The sequence below is a fragment of the Hevea brasiliensis genome, chromosome 5 (genome assembly GCF_030052815.1).
Source record: "Hevea brasiliensis isolate MT/VB/25A 57/8 chromosome 5, ASM3005281v1, whole genome shotgun sequence".
NCBI classification, from domain to species: Eukaryota; Viridiplantae; Streptophyta; class Magnoliopsida; order Malpighiales; family Euphorbiaceae; genus Hevea; species Hevea brasiliensis.
Genome location: NC_079497.1, coordinates 3485245 through 3502104, shown reverse-complemented (window position 1 = coordinate 3502104; position 16860 = coordinate 3485245). Strand labels below are relative to the sequence as shown.

Below are 16860 nucleotides of genomic sequence, written 5' to 3'. Positions count from 1 at the left end.
GCAAGGTTAAGTATAGTTTAGGTAAATTTCACATGTCTTTGAAAGCATATATATACTATTGCATTATAATTAATTCCCGTATATTTTTAAAAATTCTTATTTAAACCTAAGTCATGTTTAGTAATATTAAATATTTTAGTAACTGTCAGCTGTATTACTAACTGTTGATTGTTAGATATTAGATATTGGTGGTTAGTTGTTTTTATAATGATTTAAAACAGAAATATTCGGTAAAAGTAACCGTTAGATTAGCTGTTAAATATGAAAATAGTAATATCATTTTATTGACTTTGATCAAAACACTCTCTTAACTTCTAAAAGTTATGAGAGATAACTTTTTATAAACCACTTTTTTAACATCTAAATACTATTATAAATACTATGTTACTAAACAATACAAATAAAAGATGTAAACACTATCTTAAATGCTGTTGCCGAACAGGGCCCTGGTCCATAAGGGCTTAAGACAAAATTATATGTGACCTATACATTTAATAGGTGGATCTCACTATATATCTTGTATTTTGGATATACAGTGAACTGATTTTAGGCAAAAAAAAAAATCATATATTTCTTCTAGATTCTGATCAAAATCCTATGAGCATTACAGTTTAAACAATGTAGTTTAATTTAATTATTAAATAGTTAATTAAGAAATAATTTGGTTGATATATCTTTCTTTATCTTTAAAGATAAAAGGGGGATTATCTGTTGCTTATTCAATGTATATTAAGCTTGAATAATTAGAAAATTAAACCAAATAAATCAAAGATTTTCTTTTTTGTTAAGTCTTAAAGAAGAAAAAAAGGAAAACAGGGGGAAAGAGGAAAAAGAAACATGAAAATTTTCCCTGGTTGGCATGGCATCACAAGGAAATTAATACAAAGTTGAAAAATTAAAGTTTCATGTGAGGTATTGATATGTTTGAACATATGAAACTTGTTAATTAATTAGTATAAAGTGAGCATGCATGTGCTACTCTATATATATATATATCTCTTGTCTTCCTTACATTGACATGACCTAATCACATGGATGATGGACATGGTTTTTACCAAGTCTTATCACTCCCTTGTCTCCTGCCACCAATTGTTCTACAATCATGTTTATCTATATATCATTTTTGTCATATAAATAATTAAAACTAATGAAAAGCTAAAATAATTGGGATGATCATATATAGACCAGCCTTGGGCAGATTTGATAATGGTTAAGATTATATTTGGATTACATAAATTCAGCTCCAGATCATTCATCAATCCATAGTTTTGTTTTGATTTGAAATTGCAGCTCTCCCTTTCCCAAATCTAGAATTAGTCCATAATTGACAATTTAATCTAGTTTTACCTACTAATTTGTTTTTATATAGTCATTGATTGTCTCAATTTAGAAGAAATCAAAATCGAATTAAAACTAAAATCATCAAAATTTTCTTCAAAACAAAATCGAAACCGACTTGAAATCTAAAACCTTTCATATATATGATCTGATTCAAAATCTATGGATCACGGTTTCATGGGCATATATTTATCCAACTTTATTTGTCTTTTCAAAAAAAAAATTAAGGATGTATTAATTATTTATTTAAATTTTTTTCTATTTTAATTAAATAAAAAAATATTTTAATCAATTTTTTTTATATAAAAATGAGGTTATTGAATTATTTCTTTAATTCTCATAAAAAATATTAAAAAAAGCACTGAAAATAGGAATATGAAAAAGAATTTAATAAAAAAAATTAATAAAGAAACTATAAAAATTAAATGGAATAAATTTATTTTTGTGTGTTTGAAATCCTTGGAATTTTAGGTGTAAAAAGATTTTCCTAGTTGTTCATACATAAGCTGGCGTCAACTTTGATGGTTGAAAATGCCACGCGGAAACCAGATCATCCTCGGTGACGGTGACGTTTTAATGCCTGTTTTGGCAATTGTAATTTAAAGTTAAAAATTACATTTTTTTAAAAAAAATATCTATTAAAAATATAATTTTAAAAATTATTTTATTATTAAAATAATTAAAATTTATCAATTGTAAATTTTAAATTATTTTTTAATATTTTCTCACAAATATCAAAATAACTCAAGTGTGATTTCATTCTCATCGTCTCCTTCTTCTTCCTATTCCATAAATAGACATTTTCCTAATACAAATTCTGAAAAGGAATTCTTTTTTGTTTGAACCCTAATTTTCAAGGTTGTAATTAGTGCATTTCTTATGATTGCATCACTCATTTTCTATCACCAAATTAACAATAAAATAAAAAATAAAACTACTGATATATTACATCTTCATGTGAAAAAATGATAATTTAATTTACATGCAGGAAATAATGAATTATATAATTAATTGTTTACTTAATTATTATTTTAATTATTTGACTTCAATTATAAATTTAAAATTTTATAATTTTAAAAGTGATTTTATTATTATATAAAATAAAATTTATTAATATTAATTATTAAATTCATATTACATTTCTTAAATAAAATTTGCATTGTATATATTATGAATATTTGGTGATGAATATAAGATATATGAGACTTATTTATTAAATATACGAACCTCATATATTTATATTTTATATCTATAATAAATCAAGTCTATGCAATAATTTTCTTGCATATAAATTATAAGCATCATTGATGGGAAACTCCATTTTTCCAACTATAAATGGAGCTTTTTGAATGGGTTGGTTACATTTTCTAAGTATTCATTAATTAGGGATTTCAGAGAAAAGGATGTTGAGCCTAAAAATAAACATAACAACTAATCATAACTTACATCTCGCAGGATAAGTTCCTTTCAATTTGGAAATAAAGTAAACATGGAAATAAATTAAAATGCCCTATTTTAAAAAATTAAAATTGAATATAATAGTATTATGAATTAAATTATTCGTATATAAATAAAATTTATAATTATTATATGAATTACTTTCATTTTTTAATTTTTAATACAAATCAAATTTGGAATTAGTATTGCATATATATTACGTCATGGAAATTAAATAGTATAAGGCTCTAAAAAATTATTTATATATAAAAAATATTTTATATTTTTCATAAAAATATTTTTTATTATTTGATTATAATATTAAATTAATAGTGCCATTTATTTGATAAAAAATAAAAAAGATAATTAAAAATTTGAGTAGCTAAGTTGAAGCAGCTATTTTTAAAAGTAACAAAAAGAAAAGCAATGATTTGAGTAGGAGAGTTAGAGTCGAAAAGAGGATTCTGTGCTTCTTTCTCTCATTCAAAGTCGCGTCGTATATGTTTATATCATGCTTTCACATTTTAATAAATTTGTCAAAATTTAGAAAATGATTTAAAAAAAAAAAAAAACAAGTGATTTTCCTTAAAAATAACTTAATATTCTCTTTGATTAATAAAATATTTTCTGTTAACTTATTTTTTAAGTATCCTAAACGCTTAAAAATATAAATATTTTTTATAAAATAAATTAAGTGTAATTTTTTTTTTAAAAAGTCCCTTTTAAAATAATTTTAAAATAAAAAAAATATTACCCTTATCATCTATTAACATATAGGTTAAATCCTATAAATTTAAATGTTAATATTATGTATTTTTTTGCAAAAGTATGATATTAAATGATAATATTGAAACGTCATTATCTCATTTGTGCTAAAAGATAACATATATAATCGATTGCCTTGATTAATGATTGAAAGACGTGCAGAGCGAGCCACCATAGGCTATGATTAAACATGAAGAAGAAAGTGAGCATGAGAACTACTTTTAAAGGCACTTGAAAGTCATTCTTCAAGACTCAATCACCAATTTTATTTCTATACAACGCTCCATTCAAATCAATATCAAGAATTTGTAAATTAAACCTCATCTTCTTTTCTTGACAAGGATTGATGGCCTAATTTTATTTCCTTCAACGATTCCATTCAATGGATATATTTAACTGATTATTAACTCAATCATAAATAATAGAGTTAGGATGGGAGATTAGGAGAGTAGAGTCTCGAATCTGAGTCTTTCAGTCTATATTGAATCGAATTAAGGTAGGTATAAAATAACAGAATTAATTTTATCAATGAAGATTTAAGTCTTACCCTTATTAGTTAGGGCTCGATTTTATTTTAAAAATACTTTAAAATTATTTATTTTCAATGCACACGATCGATATGAAAAAGTGTACCTTTAAAATTATTTAAAGCAAAAAAATATCAGCATATAAAAAATTAACTTCAAAATATTTTTAGCCATAAATATAAAAAAATAAAGCTATATGGAAAAGTTGCTGCTATTTAATCTTATCATTGATATATATCATAAAAAATAAAAATAGCATATAAAATAAAAAAAATCCAATTTAATCCACTTGCACTCTACAAAATCCAAATGAATTTAAGTTTCATATTAAAATAAAACTTTATTATTATTATTAGGAAAAATTATTATTTAAATTTTCTATTTTAATAAAATTAATTATTTTATTATTTTATTTTAAAAAATATATTAGTTAGTGTCTATATTTATTCTTTTTAGTTTCTTTATTCAATTTAAATTAAATTTTCTGTTAATGAATATAATTGAAGGAGAGAGAAATTAAAGGTATATAAATTAATTAGTTTAAGATTTAAAACATAGAGTGATTATATAATTATATTTTTTAAATTATAAGAACTAAATAAAATTCAAATTAATACCTAAGATGGACTAAAGAGTAATTGAAATAAAAATATATGAATTAACTAATATAATTTTTAAAATAAAGGATTAAACAGTTAATTTTGTTAAAATAAATAGATTAAATAGTAATTTATTATTATTATTATTATTATTATTATTATTATTGTCTTTATTACTATTATTATTATTTCCTTGCATCTTTGATTTGGGCTAGCAAGATTGGGCCGAGTTGGATCCTTAAAATGGGTAAGCTACGTATGGCCGTATGGGATCCAAAATTGGACTGGAAAGACAAGGCCGGTTCATAAACCCACATCCCAAACCCAAATCACCGCCGGTCTCCAAGAAATTGTTCCGCGCCGGAATTAAGCATCAGGGTCTCCGAGACTTTCTGCGTCATTCCTGCAGTTCACAGATACATACGTAATTTTATTGAAGTGGGTGCATTGTTTTATGAAATAGCTTTATGGAGGTGAAAACTGAAGGCGGAGAAGCAGAAGCAAGGGTGGTCACCCTTTTGATACGACACCTTCCTGAGGCTATACCCCATGAAACCCTCTCCCGACTCTTCTCCCACTATAGCGCTAGCTCGTTCCGTCCTTGCGCCGGTGGAAGGTCATTCAGTTGTTAATCTTTGTTTCCCATTTACCGTTCTTAGATTCTTTTTTACTTTTGTTGTTATTGTCGGTTTCTATTTGTTATTTTTGGCCATTGCAAGTTGTTGATTCATGAATTTAGCTTTGTAGTAAGACTTCTTTATTCTTTCATTGTTAGTCTTGTAAACTAAAAAGAGGGTTTTTTTTTTTTGATGCAACTGGGAAGGGGAAATCTCCGGTAGGCTGCAATGATTTTTTTTAGCTTAAGCTTGCCCATTTTTGTGGTTTGATATGAATCATACACACTTCTTACCCCAGATATATTTCGAATGTGCCGGAGATGCTCTAACTTGTGCTGCTTTCTAATCTAGCAATATCGTCTTTTATATTGTTTCTTGGAGTTCTTTTTGACTGCAATGGGATCTTATTTTACGTATACAGGCTGAATGATTTCAATGTTTCATTTGCAGACTGAGAAACTGTGCGTTTGTGGATTTCAAAAATGAAACATCGGCTTATCAAGCACAACGGCAGTTAAATGGGTAAATTTCAATCTGATCCTGCAGAATTTTGGTTCCTTGACAAATTGCTTGGTCAAATATTCTTCAACTTAGTTTTGTTTCCCGGAGCACTTTATCACTCTTTTTAATCGCCCTTTGTTTATATGCCTTCAGCAAACATGCATGCAAGCCTATTTCAAGTAAATAAGCTCTAAACTGTTATCTTATTATGGTTCATTAGGTTGAGGTTTCTTGGTAAAGTCTTAGCAGTGGAGAGAGCTAATAAGCCAAATGAGGATAATAAACATAAACAAAGTGAAGCTCAATTGGGGAAGGATTATACAGCACTAACTTCTGTGGAAAAGAAGGCCTCTATGACAGGTGATCTTGGCAATGGTTCTAAGTCCATACCTGCTAGTGAGCCTATTGCTTCAAGGCTTGGTGTAGATTATCCATTTCCTCCCCACCTGGAGTATGTTTCTCCTTTTTGTTCGTTTTAAAGTTTATTTGTTTGTTTGTTTTTCTTTCTTTGCACTTATTGCAAAATGCATAGCAGTGTCACTAATAGCATACCTTTGCAAAAATGTTGGAAACCTTTTTGTGATTATGTTCATTAATGGCTTAGATGATGTATGAATCTTTTTAGTTTATGGGAGCCTACATGCTCAATGGCAAACTCTAGATCCACATTCCAAATCATTTTGTTCATATGAATGAATAGAAGGGAAAATGGTGGGAATTTGTCAGGGAACAAAAATGTTGTACCATTCTTTGCCTATCATGGGGGGAATGTTGGAAGATTTAATGCCTGCTTGATTATGGTATCCAGATTATTGCTCATAGAAGATAGAATTTCTTGTTGGAAAGTTGCAGAGGAGTCAGCCATTAATAGGCAATTGCTCTCCAGTCTAGTTTGTGTGATACTTTTTTGCAACTTCGTCAACTAAATGTTGAATACTTGGAGCAACAAAATTGTCCTGCTTACCTTTTAGACTTTTAGTCTGCTACTAGAACCATATAGATTGGATTAAACATAGTTTTATTCTGCCACAGGTATGCTTATCCTCCTCCAGATGGAAACATTCTGACCAACATTGTAAATGCTCTCATTGCTGTTCCTCGCTTTTATACACAGGTTATATTGAATTTCCTATAAATCCATGTAACAATTTTCTTCTTTCAGCTCCACAAATTTTGTTATTTGTTTTAGTGTAGTCAGCTGCAAGTATCTTGGAGTCATAATTAACCTTTCAATTGTAGGTGTTGCATTTGATGAACAAAATGAACATTCCAGCTCCATTTCGGATGGCCCTCCCCACTCCACCACTACCACCTTCAGTGCCTCCACCCAAATCCCCACCCCCACCTCCCCCTACTGCAACCGCAAATCCTCATTTGGCAGATCTATCCAGTAGTGAGTCGGAAATGGAGTCAGATGAGGTATGTTTATTCTGCTAAAATATCTTCATATGCTAAGTTACAGATCACATATGTTTGCATACATAAAATATGTACTAAATCCATACATGCTTAACTTAACTCAACTCAACTAAACCTTTATCCCAAAAATTTATTGGGGTCGGCTATATGGATTCTCTTTCTCCACTCTAAACGATTTTGGGTTAAATCCTCGGAAATTTGTAAATCGAAGATAAATGCTTAATGGATGGAAATCATGGGCGACCTTATCTGGAAGCATTTGGAATCATTGTTAGCCTCTATTTGATAACTAATAGGTACATGTTTTTATTTATTTATTTTTGCCTTTTGTGTCTCAGAATGTTGGCTTCTTTTTTGGGTGTAGAAGTTTATAGCTTCATAATCTTTACATTCACTGTAATTTAGAAATGAAAGTCCTCATGGTTTTTGACTGTTACGCTTTAGTGATTCCAATAGAATGTGATTGGTTGCTACTAAATGCTTTCAGGAGGTTGATGACAAAGCCTCTCCTGTTGAAACTCCAGGAGCAGTTAAATCTAGACGAAAGCGTGCTAGAAAAGAAGCAATTGTAGGCCCTGCAGTGGATAAAGATGTAGCTCATGAGGCTGTTGGAGTGAAACCTTCTTCCCTTGTCCCAAAAGAAATTCCTGTTATAAAAAAGAAGAACCCTGTGTTACAGGTTTCATATTCTTTCTAATAGAACTTAGATTATCTAATAAATTTTAGAATTACTCATGCTTAGGTTATCTAATGAATTTTAGAATTATTCATGTACTGTTGTTTTGTCACAGATCAAAATTGCCCCCAAAGTAACTCCGAATGAACAAAAAGATGATAGCATTATGAAAGAATCTGAAGAGCCAGAAAATGATGGTTTAGATCATAAACCTTATGCAACTCCAGAAGAAATAGAGAGTAACAAGCTGGCTCCAGAGGAAATTCTGTCACTTCCAAAGTTTAAGGTACAAAAGTTAGAAAGTTTGAGTGAAACCTATGGTCAAATGACTGCATGCAATTTACTAATCTATTGATGATCAAACTGATTTCGACTTATTTTCTAATAAAGTTATATGTTTACACAAAAGGCTTGAGAGAACATGGCTATGAAAACAGTTGTGCAGATGTGTTTGTGTCACATACCAGAGAAGAAGGTGTAAGAAAGGCTTGCATAGGATCAAGAAGAGTTAGGATTGTATGTGGAAAGGGATAGAATAGCTTGTGTGAGGCTGAGAGACAGTTAATAGTTTGTCAGCAGGCTGTTAAGAAGTTAGAGTGAGCTGTTGAATCTGTTAGAATTAGTTTGAAGATGGTGGGAACAGTTATTGGAATTGATCTAAGATGTATCAAGGACTAGCTATTGTACTAGAATCTCATTCTGGAAAAAATAATTTAGTTCTTTCTCTTTCTCTCTGCTCTTTCTTCCTAAATCCTGTTTCTTTTCTATCCTATCTTTCTCTTCTGCTATCTTTCTATCTTCTTTATACTGTTTCATGCTTGTTAGGGTTCCAAAACCTAACAGTTTGGTAACCCTTACATTTGATACGGTTTCAATTTATTTAATATGTATGATTCATTTGAAATTTTTTTATATTTTGTTTTGTTATTAGCATTGAACTAGAAATGCTCCTTTGAATGCTTTTATGTGAATTCTTTTCACTTTTTGATAATGTTTCTGGTTGTGACAAGAGAATAACATAGAGTGGCAATTCATGATTGATGAAATTATAGAACAAGAAATGATAATTTCCTTGCAGCTGCCGGCTAGTTTAGATTATAATAAATTACACATAGACTTTGGTTAATGTCTGAATCTGATTATATGTCAGTTGGAAAACATAATTAATATTTGGGAAAATGTGGTTACAATAATAATGAAAAATAACAAATAAATTGGATTTCATGGTACCTGAATGAAATCTGTAACTGACTAATTGCAGATGCAGTTTAGTACTTCATGGCAATTTATTTTTTATTTTCTATATTTTCCAAGGACGTTTCTTTTTTTTTTTTTATTTTAATTTACAATGTTAGTTGTTCTTATCGCATTATGCAGTTAATACTGTTTATGGATTTGTGTGAATTTGTTAAGGGTTTAAGCTTACCTGTATCATGCAGAATTATACAGTTGGGAATCCTACATCTGTGTTGTACATAAAGAACTTGAGCAAGGATATGGTTCCCGATGACTTCTTCTACATATTTGGTGAGCCAAAAATAAGTTTATCTGTTCTCAATCTCATATCATGTAGATATGGCTGGCGGTCTGGGCTAGGCTGGTTCAAGGGTTAGGGTTAACTGGGACCAACCAAAGGTTTTGGCCCGGTACCAACAGGTTCCTGTCGAGTTCAATGGTGGTTTTTGATCAATCTGGATTTTACCAGTCCAGTTCTAATTCTGGTTCCGAACTGGACCGTGGCCATGAGTAATATCATGTTTCTAGCAACTATGAAATGTTACTAGATGTTCATATTTTAAGAAATGGTTATTTTTCAAGCTCATTGTTGTGCTAGATCCTTAATGCTAATGTTTGCCACTTTTGCTCTTTTTGTATCCAAGTTTACTCAAACACCTATTCTTTTTCTATTACAAAGAAAGTTTTTTTTTACTGTATCTTGCTTCAAATTATGATGTAGGATCATTGTTTGGAAGCAATGATGCAGCTAAAATTGGCCTTAATGTGAAGTTAATGCAGGTAAGGTTACTTCTTATTCTATTTACTTTGGTCAAATCTCCTACTGGACATTAGATAGATTTCTTTATGCTTTGGGTGGAGATGATTTGTTCTCTAAAATGAAAAAAAAAATGATTACATTAATGTTCATGATGAGTGAGAGGGCTGGTCGGTGGAAGATGGGCAATAAAATTCACATAATATAAATTTTCTTGTCCATTCCAGCTTCTAGGAAGGATGGGCCAAACAAGTGTGAGGAAAGAGAGAGAATTTTGGCCTTGAGGATATCTAAAGCAACAGTGTTAGAGTGGAGGCTTGGATGGCTGCCCTGTTATGAAAATGTAGATTTGAGGTTTTGTACAACAGTTGCAAGGGATGCTTTTAAGTTTCAAGGTTTGGGAGATGATTTCCCTTGCAGAGTTTTAGGCAGAATTGTGGATTTGAATATTTATAATCTTAGTTCTCCATTAAACTGAAAAGTAGTGTTAATACTTGAAATGATCCTACATTCTTAAAGCATTTATACATCCAATTGTGAAAGTGGAACATTGTTGTTGAGGAATCTCTTTTGATGAAATCATCCTTGTTGGTATGACATTTTGTGAGTAATTTTGATCTCCTAGGCCTAACCAATCCAAATCTGCATCAAAATGAAAGCGCTATAGTTCCCTGCTTTTTACCCTGGAGCTTTAAATTTTCAGGAGGGAAGAATGAGGGGCCAAGCTTTTGTGACATTTCCATCAGTTGAACTTGCCCACCAAGCTTTGGTATGTATCTTATGGAATCCTTTTTTTTTCTGCACGTGTAAACTTTTGCATGTACTTGGTTTTTGTAATGGTTGTTTGGACCCTTTTTATGTGTTTTTCCCTGAATGTTTTCTTAAGCAAGTACTGTACCCTAGGTACAATTATAAAACTACTGGATTGATTATCTTAACCCTATTTTCCAATCTGGAGTTGCATGAAGATTTACATAACAATTAGATCCATTGCATCTCTCCATTCTTACATGTCTTAATTCTTTTTGTACTGAGGTGGTGATAATGCAGTGATTTTTCTTAATGCAATTGTGGTTCATTGTTGCAGAATCTAGTGAATGGATACGTGTTCAAAGGTAAGCCAATGATCATACAGTTTGGTCGGAATCCTTCTGCTGGCAAGGCGAATTAGGTAAGAGTTGCCTTGATTGGAGGGAGATGCTTATCCCACTTCTTGTGGTTTGTTCCTTAATGGTTTGTTCTGTATTGCATTCTCAAGGAAGCTGAAGAAATTTGACAAAACCAAATCTTTGTTATCTTTTTCTTTTTTTTTTTCTTTTTTTGGTATAGGTACTCAACCATGTGGCAATAGTATTTCTGTTCACGAGGAATACCATGCGGCAATAGTATTTCTGTTCACGAGGAATACACACAACATTAATCTGCTGGCAAAGACGTAAAGATTTGTACCCATGTTCACTTGATGAGGCATGCTACCCGAAAGCATAACATTTCGTTGTTTGTCGCAAATAAGGCGTGAACTGGGAGGTGGAATGATGGAATGTTGTGTTCTAGAAACAGAGAAATATGTTAAAGAAATCTGCTAGGTACAAAATTCATTTCGAATATTGAGAGATTGGATTATAGGTATTCTTGTGCATTTTGGCAGACTTTGGTTGAAGTTCTCAGCTAATGTCATTCACCTAGAGGCTAAAATAGAGCTTGATCTGACGAGTAATATGAGATTGGGCAGTTTCTGTCGTATAAAGGAACGGAATTCTTCTTGTTATCTTTCTCAAAAATTATTGCAATGCATTACCTAGTCCTGGTAAAAGAACTGATAATGCAACAACATTGCCTGGTGAAAGTGAAACATGTTTCCAAGAATTGGGTTTTTATCAAACAAAAATGGCTGGTAATAATACATGAGTTGTAGGAATACTATTAATGAGACTATGTTGAGATTGAGAGGACCTGGCTTTTCTCCACTTGACATCCTCAGCTAACGAAACGTGTGCGCAAAGCGTGTTTAAATCATTCATGAAAACGTGTTTTGTTGCATGGAATGGAATGCTTAAACATCATTCATTTAAGCATTCCATGTTACAAAACGTGTTTTAGCATTTCATAGGTTGAGAGGTCCAATGGCTTAAACACGATTTCAATCTATGTAATTGATGTTCAACTCAAATCATTTATTTTTAAATCATTCTATGTAACAGCACCCCCAGAAGTCTTTTTGAGCTCCCTTCTTGGGTATCTTGAATTTCATCGTTTCTTTTTGTCTAACGTAGGTTTGCAATGGCCCATTGTTGGCCTACTAATGTATACTATTATATTTTATTTATGAATTCTTATCGTCTAAACTCATATTATTATATATGATGAGATTTATTTATTAAATTTATGGATTTCAAAATATTTGTGCCTTGAATTTATACTGATTAGTATTTATTTTTTTTCATTTGGTAAATTTATAATGCTTATTTGGTGTTCAATTTTTATTATATTTATTTATAGTGTCAATGATGTTTTAATAATAGGTTTTTTACAATTAATAACATTACAAATTTCTCAAAAAGAGTAATTCTCTGTCAGAATTTTAACAATGGTTATTTTAATTCTGCTAGATGGATATGCTTACCAAATCAAGAGCCTTTATATTTAGTACTCCTCATAGCATAGCAAAATTCTCTTATTTTTGTTCTTTTTCTTTAATTTTATTCTCTACCCAAAAAATAAAAAATAAAAAAAGAGCAACCACGATCTTCAAATTCTGATTTTGGTTTCTTTCTTTCTGTTTTAATTTCTTGCTCTTATTGCTTTGGCAAGTGCTCTTTGTTTCATCGCAGATGTTAGTAAGTTACCATCAAATGTATTCTACTTTGAAGTTCTTGAGTTTGGTATTTCTAAATTTATACAATTGTTAAAAAGTTGAAACAATTATCAATTTCATTCTTGCGGGTTGGTGGTCTGGTTTAATCCTCAAAGATCATGCATGCCCAACAGATTATTTGCATGCTTTTTCTCAATTTTTTTATTTAATTTTAATTAAATTTTATATTTGATGTCGCACCTTCTTTGTCATCTTTAACATCGAGCTTTAAAGGTTGACTATTTTTTTCTAAGCGTGGGTATTCAATTTAAAAATTAAAATTAAATTAAAATCAATTAAAATTAGATTATCATAATTGATTGATCAATTTAATTCTATTTTATATTAATTTTTTATTTTAATTAATAATTTTAATTAAAATTAAAATTAAATTAAAAAATTTTATATTTTAATTTTAATTGTCTAAACTTTAAATTAAAATTAATTTGAATAGATTAATATACCTTTATTTTTTTAATATAATTAATTATAATTAAAATTCATAATCAGGCTTCATTATTTTAAAAATTATTTAAATATTATTGAATAATTATTTTTATTTTTAAATTTTATTTTATAAATAAATTATAAATTACTTAGAAATAGATATATTATAGAAATAACAACTTAAAAAAAAAAAACACTTTTGAGTTGAGTCGGTAAATACCACAAAAAATTTTCATAAATTAAAAAAAAAAATTTCTTTTTATCCGAAGCTTATCCAATTTCTAACGATCAAGGCAATAATGGTGCCACGTTTCCATATCTCTGACTCACATGCCCCATGTGAACCGAAAAAACCGGCCAACGAGAAAAATAATCTTAAAACGACACAAAAACCTTATCCTCTATTTCCACGCAATTGTCATACAACAAAATACTAACCGTTAGATGAAAACCATTAGTTACCGGTCATTAAATCGAACGGTTCAGGATCTATTGAGCTGTCTATTAGTAACAGTTAACGAGCCCAGACAGAGGAAGACCTGGTATTGTTTTTGTTTTGGTGTTTTGGGCTTACTTATTGCTTTTGCTTTTAAAAATCCCTTTGAGAAAGTTGTTTTCTTTCATTTCTTCTTCTTCAACCAGCAGACGCTAGAGAGAGAGAGAGAGAGAGAGAGAGAAACTCACTTTTTTCAAAGGGAAAAGCAAAAGCAATTCAAAGCCTCAACCTTTAACAAAAACAAACGCCTACTTCTCATCTTTTTCTCATTTCCAAAGCTTTTTTTTTTTTCTCTAAGGTTTTTGCTTCTTCTTCTCCTTTTTCTTGTGGGAAATTATGGCTGATGTTTTGAGCCAGGCTAATCTGTTTTCTTCTTCTTCCTCTTCATCTTTTAATGTTTACAAAAACCATCGGAAAAATAGCTCTTGCAGGCTAAAAGGGTTCCCCGGGAAAGTGAATCATCAGGCTTTGAGATTACAAACGACATCGCTTGGCAGTGATTTTCATGGAAAGAGGGTTGTTCTTCAAGAAAATATAGGGAAACCCAAAAGAGGGATTTATCTTCAAAGGTCAATTAGGGCTCAGGTTGGTCAAGATCTGATTTGGATTTCTTCATATCTTTTTTGAAAGTTCCTTTTTTCCCCAAATTGAACGAAATTTTATTACTTTTTGTTTATTTTATTTTATTTTATTTGGGGTTCGAATTTGTAATTTCCCCCTTATTTATTTATAAGGGATATTGCTAAGAAATCTCAAGATTTAGTTTTAGCAGAAATTTTTTTGTGGTTTCTTTTTCAATTTTTATTTATTTGCAGTGTGGTAGTTTTCTATAGAATTTATGGATTTTTGTTCATAAGGAAAGAATTATTTTCTGATAATTTTTCCCCTTTGATGGTATTAGCTTACTGGCCTTAGACTCAAGAATGCTCCAACATGGTGGGCGAAGGGATTGCAACCCAACATGAGGGAGGTGACCTCTGCTCAAGACCTTGTGGACTCCCTCTTGGACGCTGGCGATAAACTTGTCATTGTTGATTTCTTCTCCCCTGGTTGTGGTGGCTGCAAGGCTCTCCATCCCAAGGTATAATACTCATGCACAGAAACATATATGAATGGATACAAATATTAATGAGGGCATATGCTAATTACATATTATATATGAAACCTAAATGGTTATAGTTCAGTTTTTTTCTGATTGAATGTGGATGGGGTGGTTGTGTTTTGACAGATATGTCAATTGGCAGAGATGAGCCCAGATGTGCAGTTTCTTCAGGTGAATTATGAGGATCACAAATCCATGTGTTATAGCCTCAATGTCCATGTGCTTCCCTTCTTCAGGTTTTACCGAGGGGCTGAAGGCCGGGTATGCAGCTTTAGCTGCACTAATGCCACGGTTAGTTTTGCCTTTCCTTTTTAGTTCTTGCACAGATTCAGTTATTGCTATTACTATATACTGATTGAAATTCCTAGTTTTGTTGCTTGCTTTTGTTGATTGGCAGCTTCTATGATTGTACGACTTTCTTGATTGATTTTCGATTCCCTCAATATGCAGCCTTTTAGACTCTTTCTCTATCAATGTTTCTCTCTTCAGAGTGTTTGCTTTTGTTTGTTTCCAAGATCCAAGAATTATGACCCACCTTAATACCATTGTATTCAATCTTAGCATTCAATAGCATATTAGTCAGAATTGATCTAGTTTGTTGCTTAGAATCTAAAATGTTGCTTATATGTAGTTGCTGCATTAATTTCGTGTATGGATCTGTTATCCCCATATTTTTTTTAGATTGGTTGTTCGTTTCTATAATATTTGACGGTTTATTTCAACTAAATGCTGTTTCTATTCCAGATCAAGAAATTTAAAGATGCACTGGCCAAGCACTCCCCAGACCGATGCAGCCTCGGGCCAACAAAAGGGCTGGAGGAAAAAGAGCTTGTTGCTTTGGCTTCCAACAAAGATCTCAACTTCACACGTACACCGAAACCAGACCAGCCAACAACGCCAGCTCCTGTTGAGGAAGAGATGGTACCAGCACTTCCCCAATCTCATTTGAATCCAACCCTACCTCTACCCCTACCTCTACCTCTTCCACTTGCCGCAACAAGTCTGAAATCTGGTCAAGACTCGGAGGAGAAAACCTTGGTCGGATCCGGGAGATGATGGTTCAGCGTTCACCGACTCCTCTCTACACACCTTGTACAGTTCTTGTTTGTGTCATGTAACATCCATGTTACGAAGTATTCAAAGTAGTAAAGTCTATATGTGTGTTCATACAGAATTGCAGGCGTTTGGATTTAGTTTTTTTGGATCCCAGCCTGCCTGCCTTGCTTGTACGAGGAGTCTATAGGATGTAAAAACCACAACATGAGTTGTTTGTATCGGATCTGTAGCATTAAAATATTATTTGCTACATTAGTAGTATTATGTTTCTCTTTCTTCTTTTCATTGTGATGGCATTTTGCACTCGTATGTGATATTATGCTGTGAGCACTCAAGTAGTAGATATCTTAAATCTAATGCAGTTAATTGTGGAAACTACTCTATTTTCTGATTTAGTGTTGAAAATGAAATTACAATGCCTGCAAGGGTTTTTCTTGAGTGGTGGCTCTATCTGTGGTCACACAAAACCGTTGGCTTTTATCAGAACAAAAGATCTTGCAGAAGAAAGTAGGGTTTCAATGTCCCTTCCTAATGCGCTGGACCACATGACAAGATGCCTGAAAGATTAGATAGAAAGAATCTGTTAAAGAGAAAAGAACGTCACGGATAAGGTTGGGTGCGTTTGAAGATGAATGAACGTGGCCTTGCTTTCTTTACACACTGTGGGGTAATCCATTAACAAAAATTGACACATTCGAAGCCATATTTTTGTTTTTTCTTCCAACAAGTAGCTAAGAAAGATTTCAAAACCTTTGCTCTTTCTTGTCTATCAACATCTGTCTTTCAGTATTTGGAGCACTAATAATGGAGTTCTCTTTGCGTGTCACTGATTGACACAAGTAGGCATACAAAAATCACAAGCTCCTCTCTTCTGTTCCCATGTGTCCATAGCTTTTATGTTCCAGCGGGCAAGATTGACGCCAATTTACGGATTTCAGAATCATAAATCCCCTTTTATCTCTTCCCACGTGTCCTCCTCCATCAAGAATATCCATCTTCTCCTTGTTTGGCTGCCTTGCTACCACGTCCTTAT

The 16860-nt window shown here is 31.4% G+C and overlaps 2 protein-coding genes across 5 annotated transcripts; both read left to right on the top strand.

Annotated features, from left to right (window-relative positions):
• The first annotated feature begins 4964 nt into the window (after positions 1-4964).
• Positions 4965-11640, top strand: LOC110652609 (U11/U12 small nuclear ribonucleoprotein 65 kDa protein). 4 transcript variants are annotated; one of them, XR_009148745.1, is made up of 13 exons: positions 4965-5282; positions 5734-5805; positions 6005-6235; positions 6817-6898; positions 7024-7203; positions 7691-7882; positions 7995-8165; positions 9319-9406; positions 9837-9895; positions 10576-10641; positions 10960-11090; positions 11202-11245; positions 11281-11640. XR_009148745.1 is itself a non-coding variant. In XM_058146637.1 (13 exons), exons 1-11 carry the CDS (start codon positions 5134-5136, stop codon positions 11041-11043), a joined length of 1374 nt encoding a protein of 457 aa, XP_058002620.1. In that variant the 5' UTR covers positions 4984-5133; the 3' UTR covers positions 11202-11245; positions 11281-11640. The 4 variants fall into 4 exon arrangements, 3 of the variants coding, with proteins under 3 accessions (XP_021663920.2, XP_058002620.1, XP_021663930.2); XM_058146637.1 differs by having other exon boundaries at positions 4984-5282; positions 10960-11043; XM_021808228.2 differs by having other exon boundaries at positions 11202-11640.
• A 1885-nt stretch (positions 11641-13525) lies between these two features.
• On the top strand, positions 13526-16110 carry LOC110652593 (thioredoxin-like 1-1, chloroplastic). The gene is made up of 4 exons (XM_021808211.2): positions 13526-14254; positions 14571-14750; positions 14898-15062; positions 15516-16110. The coding sequence occupies exons 1-4, from the start codon at positions 14006-14008 to the stop codon at positions 15825-15827; spliced, it is 906 nt and encodes a 301-aa protein (XP_021663903.2). The 5' UTR covers positions 13526-14005; the 3' UTR covers positions 15828-16110.
• Positions 16111-16860: the final 750 nt, after the last annotated feature.